The 25,200-nt window shown below is 39.4% G+C and overlaps 1 protein-coding gene across 1 annotated transcript in view; it reads left to right on the top strand.

Annotated features, from left to right (window-relative positions):
* The window catches only part of LOC112226050 (heparan sulfate glucosamine 3-O-sulfotransferase 4-like), a 90,328-nt gene extending 73,529 nt beyond the window's left edge, over positions 1-16,799 (top strand). The window contains exon 2 of the mRNA XM_024390255.1: positions 15,592-16,799. Coding sequence (XP_024246023.1) covers positions 15,592-16,246 — 655 coding nt within the window. The 3' untranslated portion in view covers positions 16,247-16,799. The remainder of the gene's footprint in view (positions 1-15,591) is intronic.
* The last annotated feature ends 8,401 nt before the right edge of the window (positions 16,800-25,200 follow it).

The raw sequence follows: 25,200 nt of genomic DNA, 5'->3' as shown, positions 1-25,200 counted from the left end.
GCAAAAACAGGTTTTTAGAAATTTCTGCAAATGTGTAAATAAATAAAAACTGAAAAACAGACCGTTTACTCAGTACTTTGTTAAACCCTTGCAGCGATTACAGCCTCGAGTCTTCTTGGGTATGACGCTACAAGCTTGGCACACCTTTATTTGGGGAGTTTCACCCATTCTTCTCTGCATATCCTCTCAAGCTCTGTCAGGTTGGGGAGCGTCGCTGCACAGCTATTTTCAGGTCTCTCCAGAGATGTTCGATCGGGTTCAAGTCCGGGTTCTGGCTGGGCCACTCAAGGACATTCATAGACTTGTCCCGAAGCCACTCCTATATTGTATTGGCTGTGTGCTTAGGGTCGTTGTTCTTTTGGAAGGTGAACCTTCGCCCCGGTCTGAGGTCCTGAGCGCCCTGGAGCAGGCTTCCATCAAGGATCTCACTGTACTTTGCTCTGTTCATCTTTCCCTCGATCCTGACTAGTATCCCAGTCCCTGCCGCTGAAAAACATCCCCACAACATGATGCCACCACCACCATGCTTCACTGTAGGGATTGTGCCAGGTTTCCTCCAGACGTGACGCTTGGCATTCAGTCCAAAGAGTTCAATCTTGGTTTCATCAGACCAGAGAATCTTGTTTCTCATGGTCTGAAAGTCCTTTAGGTGCATTTTGGCAAACTCCAAGCAGGCTGTCATGTGCATTTTACCGAGGAGTTGCTTCCGTCTGGCCACTCTGCCATAAATGACAAATTGGTGGAGTGCTGCAGAGATGGTTGTCCTTCTGGAACGTTCTCCCACCTCCACAGAGGAACTCTGGAGCTCTGTCAGAGTAACCATCAAGTTCTTGGTCACCTCCCTGACCAAGGCCCTTCTCCCCAGATAGTTCAGTTTGGCCAGGTGGCCAGCTCTAGGAAGAGGCTTGGTGGTTCCAAACTTCTTCCATTTAAGAATGATGGAGGCCACAGTGTTCTTGAGGAACTTCAATGCTACAGAAATATTTTGGTACCCTTCCCCAGATCTGTGCCTCGACACAGTGCTGTCTCTGAGCTCTACGAACAATTCCTTCGAACTCATGGCTTGGTTTTTGCTCTGACATGCACTGTCAACTGTGGGATCTTATATAGACAGGTGTGTGCCTTTCCAAATCATATCTAATCAATTAAAATTACCACAGATTTTCTCCAATCAAGTTGGAGAAACATCTCAAGGATGATCAATGGAAATAGGATGCACCTGAGCTAAATTTCGAGTCTCATATCAAAGGGTCTGAATGTAAGTAAGGTATTTCAGTTTTTTATTTTTATAATTTTGCAACCATTTCTAAAACCTGTTTTGATCTGTCATTATGGCGTATTGTGTGTAGATTGATGAGGAAAAACATGAATTTAATCAATTTTAGAATAAGGCTGTAATGTAGCAAAATGTGGAAAAAGTAAATTGGTCTGAATACTTCCCGAATGCACTGTAATTACTTGGTCGAAGCACCTTTGGATGCCATTACAGCTGTGAATAATTTTGAATAAGATTCTACAAACTTTGCACAACTCATAGGGCAACATATATCAATTGTTTTTGGCAAAATTGCTCAGGCTCAGTAAATTCTGTTTGGAGTCATTGATGGATAGCAATATTCAAACCTTGTCTCTAATTTTCAAGACAATTTAAGTCAGGACTGAGACTAGACCACTCAGGAACACTCAACACCTCTTGGAAAGACATTCTAGTGTGTCTTTGGCATTACATTGTGTGTAGTTGTCCCGCTAAAAATGTTTACTCTATCCCAAGGTAATGTTTTCTGAAGAGTGGTGCGGGTTATCCTCTCACTTTTTATCTAGGCTTTGCTCCTTTCATATTTATTTTGATCCTGATAAACTCCGCAGTCTCTGCCGGTGACAAGCATACCCATAACATTATGTCAAAGTGTGAAGACCTTCACTAGGCACTGTACGTGAAAATATAACATAGAATGAAAAAAACACTCTTTGTGTTACGTGAACCCTGTCCAGCGTAGAGAGAGACATTCAATCAAGTTTTCTGGCCATAGCATTTTTTTCTCTTGAGTTATTTATTTTGACAGTGTTGTTAACCCTCTTGCCCTTATGTTGTTGAACAAGGGTCCCTCCCTTAGAGATTCTGGATCAGAAACAGGGCACACTATGGGGATTCCTTTAGAAGCAATCTTTTGAGATTAAGTTGTTCTCAGGTGTTTTTGTGAGATCAGATTGCAATTAATTATATTATATCAACAGAAAATTCAAGTAGCCAGTGGCATGTTCACTCAAATGCACTCAAACTGAACACTGCATCAACCCATCCATAAAGAGCCAGGCTTGCATAAACCGACCCACATAGAGAAATGGTAATAAGACTATTCCCTGAAGACAGGCCAGAACTCAGTACAACAACACATCTGCCCATACATATTGAATGATTTTAAACCCATTTCAAACCATTTTGTCAGACATTACCAGGAAAAACAATCCCCACACTAACCAGATGTAAGTAAACATAGTTGTCGTTCTTATATAAGCATGTATTTCCTGTGCTTCACTTACTCTACGATCGTGCCTGTGAAAGGTCTGTCGCTCAATACACCCGTGTGTGATGTAACTATACCACAGCTGTGGAAGAACTATGAAATGTCCAAATGATAGCATGCTAAATTTCATAGATACAGTCAGGTCCAGAAATACTGGCACCCTTGATATAGACTGTATAAAATAAATAATACAAATACTGTGCTGTATTGTATGTTCATTTTTTTGGTTAAATTCTATTATCTTATACTAATACAGTTCAGAGAAACACATTTTGTTTAACAAGTAACACTCTTTTCTCACTGTTTTTGTCTCCTTGTTTCTATATAGAACTTTCAGATCTTGTTATGATGAGAAATCAGTGCGCACGCTAGAAAAACAAACTCTGTAGCTGATTGTCCGAGTTTTGGGCAATTGAGGAATAGAGGCACTTCCTCAATCAAGAAAGCTAAATCAAGCTACTTTCTACGTTCTATCTCCGACTTTCCTGGTGATCCATCAACATTTTGGAAAACAGTTAATGTACTGAAGCATGGAAATTCCTCTCTTTCCCTGCCTAAGCAAGTTGTGTCACACTTGGGCATCATTACTGAGAAAAACTTGATAAGTGATGCTTTTAATCAGCATTTGATATCGCCCGCTTTTTATTTGAAAGAAATGGTGGTTTAATTTACCCTAGTCAGCCAATCAATCGAGTGACCGCCCTTCTCTCAGCCCCTAACTGGCTCGATGTAAATTTTGTTAACTTCCAGTGAATCTTTGTTTTCATTTCAATACTTGATACTTCTTTTCCAAATCCCTTTGTATGGTGCCCTCATTGATTGTGTCCCCGCATATACTGTAAATACCTGGGAATCTGGATTGTCGAAAATCTATCTGTAACACAGACGCTGAGAGTCAGGAAGCAAGTACAGGGGGTGAATTTAATAATACAAAAAACATGGAACAAAACAAGAGCAGCGTCTGGACATGAGAAACAACTAATACTGCCTTGGGGAAAGAACCAAAGGGTGTGACAGATATAGGGGAGGTAATCATAAAAGTGATGGAGTCCAGGTGAGTCTCATGGGGTGCAGGTGCAGGTAGTAATAAGTAAACTTGCGACAATGCGTGCCAGAGAGGGGGAGCAGGAGTAGACGTGACACTATCTTTCAATAAAGCATGTTGATGACTTAGTTAAGAAATTACGAATTAAACTATAGGAATTCCTATAGAACTCTTCTATAGGAACAAGTTGTCTTTCTTTTAAATAGCTGAAAACAAATCATTCAGTCAACATTCATTCCCATTATTGACTACGGCAATATTGTCTATATGAATGAACGCAGTTTATAATAGGGCATTGCATCCTCATTTCGACGCCAAACCCCACCACTGATATGCGTGGCCTAAGAGCTTTATTTTCATGTCATCCAACAAATTTTAACACCTGGAGTTTGCTAAATGGCATTGGCACTTGGATTGGAACCAGTGCTATGTTCAGATGACATGAAAATAGAGCTCTTTGGCCACGCACACCAGTGTTGGGTTTGGCATCGAAATAAGGATGCATAAGCAGAAAGGAACCCCATACTTACTGTAAAACAAGGTGGTGGATCTTTGATGTTGTGGGGCTATTTTGCTTCCACTTGTCCTGTGGCCCTTGTTAAGGGAACCGGCTTCATTCACTTTATCCAGTACCAGAACATTTTAGCCCAAAATTTGGTTGCCTCTACCAGGAGGGTGACACTTGGCCACAAGTGGATCTTCCAGCAAGACAATAACCCCAGGCACAAATCAAAATCCACTAAGAAATGGTTCATTGACCACAAAATCAACATTTTGCAATAGGCTTGGCCAGTATTCAGATTTTTATAACATCATATCGTTCTTCTGCTATCCCGGAATTTACGTTAATACCGCCGGATAACACACAAGGTGGCATTAAAAAACACAAAATGAAGCCTATTGGGGGTCAACTATTAACCACAATGCTAACAAAATCATCACAAGTAATAGCAAAATCACATAGGAGTTCTTAGCTAAATGCTAACGTGCGAAAGCGAACATAAACTAATTGCAAAGACAGGTGAATCCAGTTCATAAAGTTATACAAGCATATAGCTAGGCGCTACCAGATGTCATTTTCGATGAGTGTCGACATTTACAAGCGAAAGTGTATGAGAGAAATTGTGCAAATGAACAAAACATGCCGTTTCTGAAGGAAGAGCAGCATGTGTACACAGAGAAGAGGGGAGAAGAACGGAGGAGAAAAAAAGCACAGGGGAAAAAAATGGCAGCTGTACAGATATTTCACCCAGACTTCTCACGGCAGAAAGCCGTTATAAGATAGCTTATGGCAAACATGTAGTTGTGAATTGCATTCAAGTGTAACTTCATCAACTGATATGCGCAGCACAACAGAGACTCGCTGATAGATATTGTATAGAACGCTATGGACTGACTAGCTTCTGCTTTCTCCAGCTGTTCTATTAACAAACAAACATGCAACTAGCTCAACTGTTCTGGGGGACTAAGGTACTGTAAGCTTCATAGTGTAAAATGAAGAACGCAATCTGTTTTATCTCCTAACGTATTGCACAAGTTGACTGCAGGTATTAACTTAAAAAGTAGCCAAAAATATTAAAATGTCAAATAGTTTTGACGGCATTGACAGTTTTTAAAAAACATCCCATGGCTTTTTCCAAATACCCCAGTATATGGTGCAGTATACCGCCCAAGCCTATTTTGCTTTGGCCATTTCAGTCTCCGGGCTTGAAACATTTGAAAACCTGTGGTTTGAATTGAAGAGAGCAGTCCATAAGTGTAGAGGGAGGATATCAAAGGAAGTGGATTATGTTTGGAGGAATGGTCTAAGATCCCTCCCAATGTGTTCTCCAATCTCATAAAACATTTTAGGAAAAGGCTCAGTGCCGGTATCCTCGCAAGGTGAGGTATTGAAAACAGGGGTGGCAATCATTTATAAAAGAAAAATATATAGCTTTTTTTAAACCAAATATTTTCATCTGAGCAATTGTATTAGTACAAAATAATACAATTTAAAAAATGTTAGCATACAATATAGCTCAGTATTTGTATTATTTGTATTAGTATTTTTGCTCATCTTTAAAAGGGTGCCAATAATTCTGGAAATGACTGTATATGCCATCAAAGAACATTTGTAAATCAAAAGAAAAAAGACTGGTCTTGGTGTACAGAGATAATCGAACGGATAAGTATTTGCGTAAATGGCTATAGCCGTTCACAAACCTGGTCCACCATTTCAGAGTATTTTCAGCTCACTGGTTGAATTGAGCAATATGTGCCAGCTAAAGCACAATTTGGATTAGCAAAGGTTCCACTGATAGGTCAGTTTAGTCCTTAATTGAGCGGCTTAGGCCTTCTGTACATGATTATAACGTTCTTAGCAGCCTATTTCCTTGTAGCCAGATGTTCCGGAATAAACACCAGGGTGTAATCATGTTGCTTTTCCCCTTAAACCCAGGCCTGGTGTGCTCTTTTTGTGACAGGGAAACTAAGCTGTGCATACAGATGTCTAAGTATGTATGTTTTGACACTGCAACAGAAATGCATTATAAAAACTCATTATCTTCTGACCAAGGTTAACCCCTCTTCCTCTCAGGACTGTTTAAGAAACAAATATCTTCCATTCATATATTTAATTTAGTCAAACATATATTTTTGAAGTGCCTCCTGCATATGAAGAGCTTCTGTGAGTGGCATTGGATTTTGAAATATTATTCAAATTCCGTAATGAATGTGGACACATACTGACATCTTCAGATTGCAGCAAATAGCTTTCATTCTAAGTGACCACCGACGACTGCATGTTTAAAGGCTTGCTGGCAGCCCTTTGCTGAGTAACTTTATAAATAGTTGCAGAAAAGAGCTCAAGATTTTGAAGGGAAGGCTATAGTATTCCACACTTAGAAATGATGTATACAAAACTCTGGGATTTCTACATGTTTTATGACATGCTATAATAGAGTAAAGAGACAACTCTGACTTAAACCCTATTCATAATTCTCATTTGATTTGATTTCAATATTTCAAGTGTCATTCAGAGCTCTATTGAACTGAACATGCTGGTTTAATGGAGCAGATTGATAGGTGAGTGAATTATCTCCACATTCTTTGCACAGGTATTTACTCTACGTGACCTTTTTGTGTCTACAAACCTCTGTGTGATTTCACCCAGACACCAAAAAGGGATGAGTATTGTGAATTGTCCCATGTGCGTGATTCCATTAATGACTCCATATCCTGGGGCAATCAATAAACCGACAACAGAAAGAGACCAGAGGAAAACTGGAGGTTCAATATCATACTTGGAGTGTGATTATACAAATTGAGTCAGATTAGTGATAAACCAGGTTAAACTGACAAAAATGCAGTGAAATTCTGACCTCCAATTAAATTGATCACGAATGAAAGGAATCTACAGTAGCTTCTCTAACTTGACGTGTCCTGATTTCATAACTTAAAAAATAATGCCTCAGCAACATGGTAAATGTCTGAAGGTTCCTGCAGGCCAGTTCTTTTCTCACAGACAAAGAAAGTACATTGAATCATGAGCTCATTTGAAGACTGGGGGAACAATTGACAAGTCAGAAATAAATTGAATGGAGATTTATTGGTGGGTTTACATTCAAAGCAATGCGACCTCTATATTGTAAGCACTCATCAACACCCACTACAACACAATACAAAAGGAAGAAAGAAAGACAGTACAGTATATTGGAAACCGATGATTAAGGCCGATGATTAAGGCCGATGATTAAGGCCGATGATTAAGTATGATGATGAAGATGATGACAAATCCAAAACTTAGAACTATAGAATTATCTGCAACTTGGAGCAGATACTGTCAGGGATATCATCAGCATTATTTGTATTAAATCCATACACTATGAACAGTAAACAAGTGTTTGATATTTAGTTTGTGGGAGAGAGGATATATCACATCGGTCATATTACACAAACAAATTGACTGTCACAGAGCGTGAGTTGAGTCTTGGCCAACTCCAAATTCTAGTTTGGAGTGCAGTGCTGTGGACAAATATAGTTCTGGCTAGGAGAATTGCACAAGCTATTAGAGGCTGCCGAGTGGAACAGTGGTTTAAGGTGCTGCATCTAAGTGCTAGAGGCATCACTACAGACCCTGGTTCAATTCCAGGCTGTATCATAACCAGTTGTATTTGTGAGTCCCATAGGGCAGTGCACAATTGGTTCACTGTCATCTGGGCTGGGGTAGGCATCATTGTAAATAAGAATTTGTTCTTAACTGACTTGCCTAGTTAAATAAATAATCTATGAATAAAATATTGTTATTCTGAGCTAACACTCACACTTGACTTATTCCTACTATCACTGACTTTGCTGATGGATACTTAATTGATGAAAAAAGTACTTACTATGACTGAGATGTGGTTGTCCCACCTAGGGCTGCTACGGTGACCTCATTACCGCCACACTGGCAGTCACGAGTCATGATGGCAGTCAAATTCCATGTGACCATTTAGTCACGGCAATTAGGCTTCTCCAAGCTCTGATTCTGTTGATGGACATTAGTTTCCTACCAAACGTGCTAACTGCCTGGTACTCCACACTCTATTGTCCCTCTAATCACTCTGACAATGCAAATGTAATCGAAAATCAAATCAAACACTTCATGAGAGCCCCATGAGCTCATGTTGCCTACTATATTTATTTCTCAACTTTCCTAATATTAAGCAGATTGCTTCTCTTTAAAACAGGAATATAGCCTACCTGGCTGGCATGAAAATGAACCACGGGAAAAGCGTCCTCTTTCACTATTTAAGTGCATAGATTACATGTATTTTTTTTCCACTATCCCTGTTTCGAGAAAGGTGCATGACAACGGTCCATTCTAAATCAAAACAAATGTATCACACATATTATTTAGTATATGTTTTTTTATTTTTATTTTACCTTTATTTAACTAGGCAAGTCAGTTAACAAAAACGTATTTTCAATGACGGCCTAGGAACAGTGGGTTAACTGCCTGTTCAGGGGCAGTAAAGACAAGATTAAATCAAGAATAGTGTGATGGGTGACAATATTAGCCTATCACTTGTCAATTATATATTATCACTTGTGAATGATGCCCAGCTAAAGGCAAACAATGCATGCTTTTTTTAACAACTTTTTAAAATCATAGTCGCACACCTCATGTAGCCTCTCCCTTAAGCCTATATGTTTTGATAAGGTTTGTATCACAACTAAAGTGGCCAAATAACATCTTAAAATGAAACGCATTAGTCCGGTTTACAACGGGTGTAGAGCCTAACTGGCATACATACGCAGCGCGTGATTTTCAAGTCTGGGGAAGATAATTTTCACCATAAAAATGCATCTTTATAATAAAAGCAAAACATGTATAATTGCATTTGTGGTCACTTTTAAGAATTAAGTTTTCCTGCTAATGGAACATTTGCGCTTATAGCCTACTGCCGTGTGCACATTGCTGCGCTTATAATGTGATAGCCTAATAGTTTATCAACATTTTAAGCTAAATGTTCTCATCTGTTGCGTCAGGCTCATTGCTTAAAATAGTTTTTTTTATGCTAGTGGTTGTATTAATTTGGGATCTATCGCTTCCCACAACTGTCCCGGACTATGTTTGGAATATTTATTTCTCCCGCAGAATAGAATAGGTCAACTTTTAGATTGACATAGGCTAGTGCTTTTGCTGTTCGTTAGGCCTACTTATCTTGTTGGCTGACAAAAAGTAAATGTGGACAGTTCTTCCAATATATTCAATATGTGTCTCGGAATTGGATAAGGACGCGCGCAATCGCGTCCCAGATGTGTCTGTCTTCACTTGTAGCCTGTGAGAAAGACCCGATCATGTGCCATGTGAGAGGTGGTTCAGAACGCAGTGGGGAGAAGGGAATTATAATTAAAGGCATGGATTTTTTTAGGGGGAGTATGGCCACACAAAGGGGATTCAGCTGGGAAATTCGAGGCATTATCAAGTGCTTGTTAAATTGTGAACAAGAGACTGATGAAGTGTGTACAGCCTGTGCAAAAAAAACAAAGTAGAGCTCATGCCTTTCATGCAACTTTTTTCAAATCATCATTAGAGTTGAATCATGCAGCCTTAGAAAGTATTAAAAATCAAACATATAGCCCAACATTTGTATCACAACTAAATAACTCTAAATTGAGCATATAGGAGTACCTGTTTCTTTGTTAACCTCTCAAAACAGAATAGCCGCATGTGCGCACTCCCTCAAATCGTTTGGAGAAAATGTCCTTTCTATTTTATTCAGTTATGTTCAATTGTATTCTTCATACAATAAAATAATAGAAAATAATTCCACAGAATTCTAAGCAAATCTGGTCTGCTAAATGAACTAGTGTAGCCCACAGCCATATGGCACAGCCAGATCAGGACCTAACATAAGGACAACGCAGAGTATGCTATTCTGTTCTTCTGAAATATACAACATTTTCTTCATATCATGATTCTTTAAATCATGGATTTATTTTGATGGTGTAGGCTATATTACATTTATTTATTAGACTTTTTAAAATGTAGATGTTCCAAAGATCTGCATCAGTAGGCTATGCGTGGAAGACAGGAGATGCTAAATGTGTTTATGTTAATTACAGTCAATGACCGTGAGACCGGCAGTTATTTCCTTGACAATCACCGGCTGACAAAATGTAATGACCGCCACAGACCTAGTCCTACCTAGCTACAGTATCTTAAGATTAATGCACAAACTGTAAAATGACTAAAATGTCAAATTCAAAATCTAAAGCCATTTGAGTTATTAATCAACATTCAGTCTTTGCTTTTTTGATTCCATGATTCCTGGATCAAGAATTCAACTAAAACATCCTGTTGTGAAACATGTACTGTATAGTACAATGACAGTGTGCACTGTACTGTCAAACAGCACTCTGGGTTGATGACAATGTCTTAACATGGGTAACCCATATTGAATGTTATCCATGGATGGTTTTATGTCACTTTGTTCGAACGGTGGTGTGAGCCATATGGGGCTTTCTCTGATGTGAAGTAGTTTTATATATTTTATGCCCACATGCTTATCCACGCACTAATAGATGTCCTTCACTCGTCACTCATGCAAAGGCCTTAGTATGAGAGAGATGTGTGGAGTTTCTTCCATCCATGGTCAGCTGCAGCCGAATCTCCTAAGTGGCCAGATGAGTGTCCCTAGCTGTTTTTCCCATGCAGGATAGGAAATCTATCAAGTTCAATCTGTCATATTGTTAATTGGTTCTGCATAACTGAACCAGATCTGCAAAAATGCCCTGGATACACATTTTACTCTTTGCTTCTGACATACTCAGGTGTGACCAGCAATTACTGTTAGGACTTTTATTTTATTCCAATAAATTCTTGACTGTGTTTGGGTAGGGTAAATAAATGACATTGAGAGACAATGAGGGTGACTGACAATTTGTACTTGTCTATTCACTGTGGTGCTCTGAAGCAGAATACAGGCCATCACATCTGCTTGTTGTTGTAATTGCAACACCAATCGAATAATATAAGGGCTATTGTGAGCAAATTGTATGTGTTTAGCCTGAAGCACTCTCTTCAGTTCATCCAAATGCACATAAACAAACACAAGTGAGGAACATTTAGAAGTAACAACGTATATATTCAAATGAGGGGCATGTTCCCAGTATTGTAGACCTGTGTATTTGAGTGCTGATAAAAACAGTAATGTTTGAAAATATTTTTCTCTTAGGGATGGATCTGCAGAGTACGGTTTCGGTTTCTGATCTAAGCCACAGAACTTAAAAGAGTGACACAGAAAATGAACTTGAAAGCTGCCGATAATATCTTCTGAATCCTTGAAATGCGTTTGCTCCTATTCTCCTCCTGTGGCTTTAATCTTGTGGAAAATAGGCTAATTTACTGGCCAATGTATAATAATAATGGCCTAATCATGCAGTTTATTATGATATTCCAAGGATCCATAAAGTTTTTTCCCCCTTGCCTTTGTTTTATTTCATGATGTTCTATGTCCAAAGAGAATGTGAACATTGCTTCAGATCTCAGCGCGCCAGTCTGCTGTTGTGGGTAGAGAAAGTGCCTGGCTCCCCCACTGTTGGAAGTGGAATGGTCTTCAGGGGATCTCAAGAAGAGAGCGGGAAAAAGGTTTTGATCAGGACCAGCTGTCAGTTCTCTAGTTAACTCTTCCATTGAAGCACACTGTTCTTCTGCAGTATAATGGGCTTATTTACAGCGGGGAGTCTGTGTTCTGTTTTAATTCAACTCACCTCTCCCTATTTTCGCACTAGCAAATTGTACACCAATGTTGTGCTCATTACCACGTACCAAGTAACATGGCAAAGCTGGGAGATGGAAGTGTGCCAGAAAACAGCTGCAAAATGCCCCCGCTTTTCTTCTACAAAATAATGCCTTCATCCACTAACAAAGACAGAATAAGTCCATTTACAGTATTCCTCACGAGAAAAAAATCAAATGTTGTTTTCTCCCTGGATAGGACCCACAGTGTGTGGACTGCTCAGGGATTGTACAAATGCCATTGACATGACATGGCTTTGTGAGTTCGATTCAGTACCAGTGCCTACGATGAAGCCAAATGAGAGATTGGAGCAGCTTTTATTACTGTGCCAGTGTTTTATTAGAAATGACCAAGCCTCTCAGCAGCAATATTTTCCATACACCAAGAAACAGCTTGGCCTTATTAGTGTCTGGGATGCAAATGAATATTTTCCCCAACTCGTTATGCCTCAACATTTTCTTCTTTAATGGTTTTGACAGGGCGTAATGAAACATATTCATTGAGGAAAATGCATGGGCATGTTCCAGAGCCCACTCATAGTGAATGTAGCAGAATACTTCCTCAGTCGACGTTTAAGAGATGGACATTAAATGGCACAGTTGGTAGTCTGTGTGTTGAAAGGAAATATGCATTTCCTGAATGTTTTGTAACTGCTCCAGACGTGTGAATGTAGCATTCATTTTGTCTCTATGTGAAATGGTTTAAAGCTGTGATGGTCGGTGGGGTGAACCTATACCTAGTTCACAGTGCACAGCTGGTGGCACCCAACCTGGCGAAGCAACTATATTATAATAGTTGTTTGTCTGAGTCTTGGCCTAACATCTGTAGCTCTCCATTGGTTGGAGGATTCAAATGACATTCCATTTGCATGAGTTTGAAACACCTGACAGAAATTATCAGTGCTGTCATCCTCCTCTTTTTTCCCTCTGTATATTAGAAATCATGAGGAGAAGCAATTCAATTGCTTTTAACTTCAAAGCAGCAAATGAAAATGATTTTTTTAAACAACCTTTTTCCTGTTTACAATGTGCTACTTCAGAACAGCATGCTTTCAAAGTACTTATTGAAATGACCTTTTCTACCCTCTCATATTGAGAACTGCAGCTTTGTTGTCATAATATGTAGTAGTCACACAGTTTTTTTTCTCCTGTCTAAGTTGATACAAGCACGACCACCATGTACTGTACTCATATAACCACTGCATCCCCGTATGCTTCAGGAGCAGGACGTGAGTGACGCACTGTCTTTCAGGAAACGGGAAGTCCTTACACTTATGTTAGATAGGACTGGATTCAATACGTATTGCCGATGTTCCGCGTTGTAGCCCTATTATCGTGTAAAGACAATGTTCCCGCATTAGCGGAGACTGCATTCACGATAAGCGCCGCATATGCTGGCTCAATCAGATATTACATTTACATTTCAAGCGCGCTATATCGCTGAATATCAGCGATAGGGATTGAATCCAGCCCTCAGTGTATAAATTAGAGGGTCTGCCGTTATGGTACAGAGGTAAATGCTAAGAGATGTGTTATGTGGTCTAACTGAGTAAACAGCAGATGGTTCGCCGGGCCTCTTTAGCGTTCTGTGTTTTATTTACTTTACCCACCTGAATGACCCAAGTTGAGCTCAACAGCTGATGCGTAGAGAAATTAGAGTTAACTCTTTGCTCTTGTTTACTTCAGTTCCGCCAGAGTGCAAGGCCAGAGGAGTCATCTGCCTGGCGCATGCAGGAAAATTAGCTTGTTTATCAGCATTGTGATTTCTGTTCCGCCTCTCTGTTCCACTGACATTTTCGATGTACACGATCCATGACGGATTCATTCTCAATCAGTTCGACCTCAATCGGAGATGAAGGTATCGCGTGCTTGTTCAACCTCCATATATATTTTTTTAATTAAGTCTGATTAGGACAATAGCGTATTATGTGGCTGACTTTTATATAGAAGAGGTCACCTTGAGAATAATGTATCTGTCTTGTCAATGGGATGTTTGCGTCAAAGAGGCATGACACGTTACTGTTGAGGCGTGCTATTTTGTGCTTATGGTTCTTTTTAGGATGTGCCGTACATAGGTTGTTTCAAGGCGATTCATTGTGGTGTGTTTTATTGAGTTTCCTCTCTCTGTGCTTTAGTTCTCATACACAGTGATGGCACACCCTCGCTACCATCTAACATGCTTTAGACTTTATTTTAAATAGCCATCAGCTGAAGACCTTGAAGGGAGAAAAACAATCTTTAGCCATTCATTACCCCACTGAGGAAGTGTGGAACATTGATGGAATGTAATGAAAACTAATACTCCTTCCAGTCACTATGCAATCTGTAGGTATGTTTTAAATCCCATTACAGCCTAAGAAATAGCCACAGCCTCTATAGTATCTTGAGCCAAACAGAATCCAGGGGGAAATTACCCATCGGGAGTGCAATACTGTTACAGAAATGACATTAACAGACCACTTGTGAGACTTGAGGGCCAGTGTCTGCATTTGGTGTGAGGGGAGTCAATATGTATATACATAACACTTGATTTGTTTCTCCCAGTAAATTGGATTCTTTGCAAAGAGAACAGTTCATATAGAATGTGTCGGGGATGCAAACAATGGATGTGGCTATATTGTACCATATTAGGTCTATGCTGATGACAATCTAAATTGATCAAACATTGTACTCTCCGTGTCTGTGAAAGTGGAATCATTTATTTTGAAGGAATTTAATAATTATGAGATGTAGATTTCACAAAATCAAAGAAAATATAGCATGACCAAGACTTACTTGTATACAGCAAGGAGATTGTAAAACATCAAATCAATAGCATTTAGTACCGTGTTCATAAACTTGTATTATATTTCATGTTTCTATTTGGTGTAGGTATATAAAGGCTATACCATTCACAGCTTTTAATGTGGCCAATTTAGACTGTAATCATGTCTAAACAAATAGAACATGGATTGCAATGAAAAACAATGTAAACATTTAATATTGATTTTCTGGAGGTAAACATAATGCTTATCCATAGAGGAAAACAGTGAAACTGTAGGAACTAATCTCTCTTTCGTATGTATGAATTACATTTGCTTCCACATTGATTTATCCCCCAACTTAGTCCCAGAGACAAAGTTGAACATAACATTTGCGGCACTGGCAAATGGTTTCCTGTTATCCCTGAGATAAATCTCTCAAGGCAGGGGCATTTCTGTTCTACTACAAATTATCACAAAGAATCGTATAATTAATCACTATTCCCTTCAATGAACAGCCTCTAACCTTAAAAAAGAAAAGGAATAAGTGTGTTGCACACAACGCAGAAGTGGAAGTGAATGCTAAGGAATGGAACTCAAGGCAGGCACACAGTGTGGAGCACACAGAATAAATGTATGACAAAACAATACCCCAGGCACCAGCAGTATTAATGATATGCAGTGAACTCATTATTAAAGTTCCAAAACAGCTCCTGGAGTAACACAGATGGAGCCAATTAGGCAATGAGCATACTTGCTCACTTGCCGTTACATCTTCTGTTTCTTTTATCTTGCACATATTACTCCACAGATGAAATAAGCTGTATGTTTCTCCTCGCTACATAATGTCCAGTGATAATAACAGTTATTTTCACTTGTAATTTCAAATCATTTATTGCTCCTTAAATACCAAATTTGCTTGTACCCTGTCCTTGAGTACCTCACTTGTGTTGCAGTAGGTGCAGAGAGTTCAGTATTAACAGAGCTGAGGTAACTGCTGCTTTGTGTTCACAGAGATCTGATGCCTTCGACGCTGGAGGGACAAATCACCATGGAGAAGACACCCAGCTACTTTGTGACTAGCCACGCCCCAAAACGTATCCACACGATGGCCAGGGACATCAAGTTAATCATTGTGGTCCGCAACCCTGTCACCAGGGCCATTTCAGACTACACACAGACTCTGTCCAAAAAACCTGAGATCCCAACCTTTGAGGTTTTGGCCTTTAAGAACCGGACGCTGGGCCTAATAGATGCATCGTGGAGTGCTCTACGTATAGGGATCTACGCGCTCCACTTGGAGACGTGGATGCAGTACTTCCCTCTCGCCCAGATGCACTTTGTCAGTGGAGAGAGGCTTATCGTTGATCCCGCTGGCGAGATGGGCAAGGTGCAGGACTTTCTGGGACTCAAGCGGATCGTCACGGATAAACACTTTTACTTCAACAAAACGAAGGGATTTCCTTGTCTCAAGAAGCCAGAGGACAGCAGCACCCCGAGATGTCTTGGCAAATCTAAGGGGAGAACTCACCCTAAAATTGACCCGGACGTTATCCGCCGACTGCACAAATTCTTCAAACCCTTTAACATGATGTTCTACCAAATGACTGGCCAGAACTTTGAGTGGGAGCTGGAGGAGGGCAGTGACTCTCGGGGCTCTCAGAACTAACAGACGGTTACCCCACGTCACTGCCACAGCTACACCACCAGCCTTTCTCAATAACACATCCACTGTCTGTCCCTACCGCTTCATCCTCTGAGAGAGTGCTTGAGTACGTCAAACAATCATGGCTGTCTTTGAGAAGGTGTCTGTATCCATAGGGAAAAAAGAGTTTACCGATATGCTTCTATTCTCTCCCTCAAAACTAAAACATTATTGTACATACTATACATAAAATTATATTTATATTTGTGAAGGGGAGAGGATTGTATTCCTTTTGTTTTAAAAACATAGAGCTGATATATGAATCATGTCGACTATGACGATGCATGCATGCGATAAGTTAAGTGTCCTTACCTCCTGAGCCCTGAGGGTGTATTCTGCCTGCTTCTTCTCCTTTTACTTTTCATGCAGTTTGTTGCCCTTTCGCCCACACACACCAGCGTACAGTACGAAACAGTCATACTACTCAGATGACCGAGGTCATGAAGTATTCTGGATGATTTATTTCAACACTCTGTAGAGATAAAAGAAAATAAATGAATCTTACAGTACAATTATCCCTTGACGTGACACTCATGTCGTATTTGAGGTTGTCCGTGTATGTATTATAAATGGAGACGATTCCTTTTTTTGTCAATCCAAGTTTACCAAAGCATCGCTTTAATTTCCTCAGAATCAATATTTTTGTTGACCTGCACTCGTAGGTAACATGTTTTAAACGAATGTACAGTACATATATTTCAAATAGTTTTTGTATATCATCATTTGTGAAGCTGGAATTGGCATATGGTGTATAAACTAAATTGTATTTCTCACACACATCAAGGGATTACTGTAAATGTCACACCCATGCAAAGTATCCTATGCCCAGTAATCTGAAGTAACAGTATTTGAGGTGTGCACAAAGTATATTATAAATTTAGGAAAACTATTCTAAAAACTATTTTATATAGAGCTATTATATGATAAATGTGACAGAACTACTACGGGAAAAAAATTGCAGTGAGATTTGCGAGCCAATGGGGTTCTCCTGTTATTGTTAAGTCGATGAGGTGAAAAACAACAGAGGAGGACCCAACAGAAGGGTGTTAACAAACATCTGGTGCCACGCAGTCTTCTGTCATTAAGAGACAAATGGGTTAATTAAGTAAACCTGGAACATCATTGTCAATGTCAAATTGAGGATCTGCTTCAGACAAAATGTTATTATGCACAGGTTTACCCAGTAAAACTCCCACATTGTTTTGAGAGTATCATGTATCTGACTGGAATATGTCAACCTGTTGAGGAAACATTATGTACATCATCACATTTCAACACACTTGTGCTCATCTTCATCCAGGTTTGTATACATGGCACAGATTATAAGAGTTTTACAGTCCTTTTTTGCTTTTCTATAAATGTTACTTTATGTCTCACTCCATGAAATAAGAACCGTCATCCTTTTTGCATAGCTTTCTGTGCGTCTGTCTGCTGTCTTACTACTGTCTCTGGACTTTTCATCAATTGAGACAATCAATGCAGTCAATGAGTCAATAAATACAGTCTTCTACACATCAATGGTCGCCCACAGCTATGATGCATTACACTGTTCATCTTCCCTGTTTTCTGGTCGGCCATGACAGGCTGGATTGGCTGCCGGCCTCCCTGTCACCCAGGGGAGGCTGGGTGCAGCAGCTCGTTACACAGAGCAATTGATTCAATCAAGGTAAGAACTATACTACCCGTTCGAGCACTGAGCATGAACACTTACCTCAGAGCCTCAGTTTCCCAGTCACACCTTCCACTGAGGCTTCCCTGTGCCGATATCCCTTGGTGTCTTCCTCTGAACCTCTGTCTCTCTCTCCGTCCCCGGAGCACTCTCTCATTCCTCACATGATTCTTTCTGTCTAGCACTACTCTCTCTGTTCAGTTTAGAGCAGAAATGCGGGGTCATAAATAAGATTGTTTATAGTTTGACTACTTTGGGGAAAATGGTAGGTTGCATCAAATCATCAAATTTTAATGGGATTCTGCTGCCTGTTTTAATAGTGTGTTGGTTTTACTCTGATGAAGAAACTGCATTGAATGCATATGCTTAGAGGTGGAGAAATGGGATTTCTTGCAAAAATAATACTTTTCATTTGCCAAAAAAACACAAACAAAATATTCTAGCTAGCTAATCACTATATTGCACACAAAAGCAATTCTTTTTCTGGCAACTCATTTAAACATTTTCCATTCTAAATATGTAGCAAACTTTCAGATATTGCTTGGAGAAGTTCTTTCCTTTTAATTAGGGTCCATGCTATTAAGGCAAAAAAAAAATCTGCTGAGTCAGTGTGCTTGAGAAACTAGGGCTGCACAACTAAGAGATTAAACAAGAGGGTTGAGAGGAAAAATGGGGAGAGAAGAAGTTGACATTATAAACACACAATATCAATCGTACTTTTAGGAAACACCTCCTTGGTTTCTCACTTCAACAGAGTGATCAAAGTAAGATCCAACATCTGTATGCCCTGATGGACTCAAATTCATAGTTGTTTTACCAATTAAAACATAAATTCCCCTCGAACATTGTTCAGAGATGCCGCGTGGAAGGACAAAGATACCTAACGTGTCATGAAAACAGATCAAAATGTATACAAAGCATGTAAGTATCTTCTCTTTGTGTACCAAAGTACAGTCCTAAGTTGGTGGAGTAGTGTAGTGCTTTGAAACGCCTTGTGAGAGTTCCATTGTATGAAAGGCATGCAAAGCTGTCCTCCACATGTTTCTCCCTATGGGGGTCGTGGGGTGTTTTTGGCTCGGCACGGTGGTGGTGTGAGGAGACAGAGGAGAGAGGAGCTCTACTTAGACAACGGGAGGAGCCTCGCCCACTCATCACAACCACTATTGTTTTGCCGTCACCATGCTCCCCGAATGTACAAATGAATGTCTGTCACTCAATACCTGTAAGGAGATGAAAGAGACCATGTATAATTTCCTCGCAAGTGGCATCTGCAGTACTTCACAGTAGCCTACTGTCCAATGAAAAAAGCTCTTTATACACATAGCCTAGCTCGTAGAATGACGGAGAAGAACATTAAGGCATGAACATAAACAACAATGATGCAAATCTACCATTGGAAAAACGATAAACTAAGGGCTGGATACAATCCGGAGCGTGGAAGAACCGAGTTATAGTGCAATTGAAATGTAAAGGTAATTTCTGACAACATTCTGTATGCAGCTTTTACCATGAATGCAGTCTCTGGGTGTTACTCAAAATGAACACTATCATGCTCTGAGCATGCAAGTTGGAGCACGGGAGGGTCGGAGTATTTGTCCAAATCCAAAGTATGCGAAACGGAGCACGGAGAGCACTTCTCGAATACGTACTTTGTTTGTATATATTTTGAATCATGCATCGATGCAAGCTTTAATGGAAAGTGTGCAAAGAAATATGACGCAGCCACTTAAAAAAATGACCAAAATGTTATTGAAATCAATGGCGGCCATTATTTGAGTTGAAGCAAGAGAATATACACTCTGACTTTGAAATTAAATGTTGCCTATTCACATCTCATATGTTGCCTGACTACAATATTTTATCTTGACACATTAATAAATACATGCTGCGTTCAGTTTTGCATTTTTACCTGCGTACGTACCGTAGATCGCAAGCCCATAATAAGCCAATAGGACTAACTGGCTAGCTACTATTGTTACAGTAGCTAGCCACAAAGAATTGTTAACTAGCTACTCACAAAGAATTTACATCTATCTTGCATAATATTCGTTTTAGGTCATTTTGCCTTTTAAACTATCTGATTAGCTACATTATTATGATTCACATATAGCTAACTGACAGTTATGAAGTAAAACGGTTGCTTTGTGTATATGCTGTTTAGTCTATTGTTGTCCATTGTCCTGGCTGGAAGAAGGTTCAGTGAACGGGGAGGATAGACTGAGGTAATACAGTAGGGGGAGTGTGAGTGCTTCTCAAATGTTATGTTTTATGCGTTCTCCACACTCTCGTCCTCACAAGAACGTATTCAAGAGAACGTCGTCAGAGAATGCACTCGAAGCATGAGAGTGTGAATGCATATTGTAGTATGCATATTGAGAAACACCCTCTGGCAACGTGGGTACATTGCCTTTAAATTTCAATCGTGCTGTAGCACGCTACTTCCACATTCCGGATTGAATCTAGCCCTTACTCTCTCTCTCTAGTGAAACTGTTACGTCATTTTGTTTTGTTATTCAAGATTGGGGCCTTTTAAAAACAGGAATTTGTCATCAAATATGTTAGGAGAAAGGGTCCTTTTTAACACAGTACAGTAGTTTGCCATGTCTAGAAAGAATCATTCTTGTTAGCTACATTGCAGTCCAATCTTACTCTGACTGGCTAAAAGCGAAACGTAATCTCAAATGGAAACAAACAATTCCTGTAAAGTACAATAGAATGCATCTCAACAGGATCCAGCATATCATTTACATGACCTAAACTGATATTGTCTAGAGCCATGGAACGTTTATGATCTAGCGATCACTGTAGGAGTGTGTGTGTGTGTGTGTGGGGGGGGTCTAAATAAGTATATTGCTGTTGTAGAGGAGGGGAAGGGGTGAGCTTGTTTTTCATCCTCATCTCCGAGTATCAATTACAACACTATTTACAGTGCACGGAGGCCTGTATTGTCTGGGATCACCCTTCTGATGCCAGCAGAACAAAGTGTTGTCTATATAAAGAAGCATTTTTTGCCCAATCAATATCTCTCTGCATCCGATATGCTCCTCCTCCTAAAGGAGACTAATTTCTTGATCCATCATTGTTGGTAATGGGCTCATTAATACAGTGTTGATTCATTTTCTGCTGGGTGGATATTAACCTTTTGCCAGCAATCATTAATTATGTTTGTCAGAGGTGTGGTCAGTATGTATTGTGAATTAGATTCTTGGAGGCCACATAAACAAACCTCTTAAAGAGCGACTGAACACACTAACTCTGCATGTGTTTCTATGTTGCTCATTAAGAAAAAAGAGATTTCAGTCTTGGGGGTGTGGTTCGATGTGGCTTTTACTGATTTTTGTCCCCAAGGAGACACCATAGAACAAAGACAGTATTACTTCCTCAAAATAGTAAAAATAAATCTAATATAACTCAAGATATCTGAAATGAATGTTTTGCCGAGGTTTAAGTCGTGCAATTTTATGTCTAGCTAAGGTGTTTATTGCAGTATTTGTCATTTAAAAAAAATTGCAATTAATCGTTTTATGTTAACATAAAGTCCGATCCAATGTCCCAATGGGCAGGTCTGTCTCACTGTCTGTGTTCTGAAGAAGGAATGAATAGAGTGCAATCATTTCAGCTGTGTATTGTGCTAAGCCTGTCACATGCTTCCCAGACAAACCAGTTTGCGTATATATTATGACAACATTTTGTGACATTTTTGTTCATTTTGGTGTGTGGCAGGTTTTTGTCCGTCTGTTTGAGCACACAAATTATTTTCTTGAGGCAACTTGAAGTTCGGTAGCTGAAGTCTACACCCCTTTTTCGATGATTTGTCAACAGTACTACTCCTAGTAGGAGTGGGAGCTATGGATGGTATTCTTCAATTAAGTGTTTGTTGTCATTCAATGAGAGATGACTAGTTTTCATGCAAAAAAAATCACCTGAGAAATACTGCACCAAGCATTTGAGTTAGATTTAAAATTTCGCGACTAAGAACCCTGAAAAAAAAGTCCAAATGAATTAATTACAGATTTATTCATTTATTCATTCTGACTATTTTGAGGAAGATGTTTGGCTATGTTGTTGCTACGGCATCTCAACAGTAATGTTGCTTCTTTTTTCAAATTTTTCAAGTGAAGGTCTTTTAAAGGTCTATGCGAGGCACAGATTTTTGCTTCGCCTAGCTTAGTTCTGCTGGGAGCAAACTGAATCTAGTATGCGGGTGCCTTTAATGGGCAAGTGAGCATTGTCGGAATCAAAACCCAACCCTCAAGTAAAGTCATGAAGAATTCACTTACAAAACCTTGTTTTGGGCGAGACAAACATTATGAACATTATTATCCTTTACACTTTATAGTCAATAAATGTTTCTGACTATGCGCTTTATAATGGAAATATTACAGTTCACTGCATTTACTGTCTGTTGATTACAGTTGCCATACCGATAGACTCGCTACTCTCTCCCTGTTCATGTTCTATTTTCCTTTGTACACAATCATGTAAGTTTGCCCTGAAACTGGCAGCAGTGGTCCCTCATCTTGCTTTGTTCAGTGATGCATGCCTTCGGGGGCAATTATTATGCTCTGAAAAATCTAAAAACTCATGGTACAGTAGGTGATCAAAAATGCCTGGCCTGATGCATCTGATAACAGCTTCATGTAAGGGGATAGGGTAATGTTAGCTTTAGACATGCTAGTGATTGGTCAATGTAAGGGTTTGAGGACGCCTGGGGTGTTAAAACTCTGCAACTGGAATATAAACCACTCAAGTTCTCAAAATAACTTTTCACCAATTATACACTCACTAGATATCACATACAATGCAGCACTTCTTTCTTTTCTTAATTAGGCTTAGTGCCCATCCATCAATAACTCCTATTCTCCTATGAGGGTTTGGTCTCCCCTCTCATTTGTCAGCAAAGTAAAAGATTCTCAGCCTAATTAGAAGGTATGTTTTTCATGAGGGTATTGAGAGTAACAATTATCATGTTGATTTTTAAAGAAAGACATCTTGCTCGCTACAAGAGACTCACTCTGATGTCATTGCAATGACATGGAAGGCCACCGTTGGGTGAGTTCTACAAGGTTGTTAATCTTTGATCAGATGTGTTATATGAATGACTTAATTATTGCATATGAGCTCCTAGAGTGTGCTGCTCTCCTTTTGTTTTTCATGTGAATGACCTAAAACTGATTCACTATTCCGACAGCATTATTTCAATGCATTTATGATCCATTTGTGTCATGGGGGAATGTCGCTAATGAGAGACCTACTTCACGTTGTTCCTTGAATCATCGATTTTTATGAAAGACAAAATGTTATTTTTATATGTTGTTTGGCTATACACCTCTGACTGTAACCTAAGTGATACATTTATTCATGTATTTTCTTCACCAATCTATAATGTATACATTTGCGTTATGGTTACTATCAGAAGCCTTGCAATTTCCTCCTATTTTTCTCTTGCATGCAATGAAAAGAAAATACATCTCTGGAGAATTGTCTACATAATCTTCATATTCTGTGAGGTATGGTAATTTTGCATTGAACAATAAACCGTAAGTAGGAGATGAATTAGTCTGTTCCCACTAGACCAAGTCAACCTGTCTCCCTTGGAGGTAACTGTACAGTACTAGCTTCCTTCAAGTCACATGTAAAGACCAGCTATCATTAGATTTGTCTAATCTCCCAGCAGTTTCATTTACATGTAATCAGCCAACACCATTCACAAAAACGTCTGAGGAATTAACGTTTGACAAAGATTTGGACACTTTCCGTTTATCAGGTATGCATATTGTTTTGTATAGCCTTTTGATTTGAATGCTTATTGGGTTTGCGGTTGCTGGTGTGTGGTTTGTAATGTAAACATATAGTACACAGTAAAGTATACACAGTAGAATGGATTTTGTGTATTGAGAGTAGTTATCTGCCAGAATGCAACTTTGGTCTGCTTTATGTAGATTGTCATCCAAGCTCCACCTCTTAGTGTAGATCATACATTAAATTATTTGGAAAGCCTCCATTGTTAAACAGCCTTCTGTCCTATTTCTGAAAGTGTTACTTGAAATGAACGATGATAATGGAAACACTTACTCTCATGGTTAACATTTATTTACCATTGCCCCAGGTATTATTTGAATAATTTATCAAACTTTTCTGGGAGGTTTTATGCAGTTTTTAATCATAACACATAAATATTTGCTTAGCATTGTTATGGTTCTCCATTACCAGTGATACAACATGTGTTGATTTAGCTAGTTACTTACATTGTAAGACAATTAAATGCACAGGATTTACCACGATCATAGGGTGAGAAATCTCTGGTTGGCATTTCAGTGCATTTGCAGAAAAGGCATGTCACTCTGGACGTTTCCAATGCATATGTAGTCCACGTGTTTTGCAAGTGACAGAGTGAGAAGGGTACAACGTGTTCAAGAAACTCATTTCGAAAGCCTACAGGCAATACAAGAGCTGACACAAGCTGAAGTACAAAGGCAAAGTTTAAACGTATTAGAGCTCTAGTCAATCTGTTAAACTGACACAAAAGCTGAGGTACACAGGCAAAGTTTAAACGTATTAGGGCTCTCTATACAATCTGCTAAACTGACACAAAAGCTGAGGTACACAGGCAAAGTTTAAACGTATTAGGGCTCTATACAATCTGTTAAGCTGACACAAAAACTGAGGTACACAGGCAAAGTTTAAACGTGTTAAGGCTCTAGTCAATCTGTTCAACTGAAGCATTACAGATTCCGCAATAGAAATTTCAAAGGTAATTTCAGATTGAGCCGACATATGCAGCCTTTACCGTGAGTGCAGTCTCCACTAAAGCGGTAACATTGCCTTTAAATTTCAATCACGCTGTAAAGCTGAACTTCCACGATGCAGATTGAATAGAGAGATACCCTGACAGAAGGCAGGATGCCAAAAGTTGCACCAGGTTTTCTCATGTTTGGACATTGGACTGTTGTTCTGTTCCATCCTAACCCTGAAGCTACATAAATGATGCAAAAATAAAGTAATGTCAGTTCTCTGAGGGAAGAGTGCCTAATGCATGTATACTTGACAAACCCCACACACCTGGCACAAACAACCAAGGTAAGAAGTGTTGTAAGTGAACAATAGAATCGGTGACCGCATCTCAACATTGGTGGCTATGTTTGTTGATCCACATTTTGCCAGTCATTATTATATTGTCCTTGTTAGCACAACAGCTTTGAAGGTTTATATGCAAGCTGTCATACATTTGTATGAATGGCATAGCTGG

This window comes from Oncorhynchus tshawytscha, linkage group LG27, assembly GCF_018296145.1.
Source record: "Oncorhynchus tshawytscha isolate Ot180627B linkage group LG27, Otsh_v2.0, whole genome shotgun sequence".
Classification (NCBI taxonomy): domain Eukaryota; kingdom Metazoa; phylum Chordata; class Actinopteri; order Salmoniformes; family Salmonidae; genus Oncorhynchus; species Oncorhynchus tshawytscha.
This window is presented reverse-complemented; position numbering and strand designations above follow the sequence as displayed.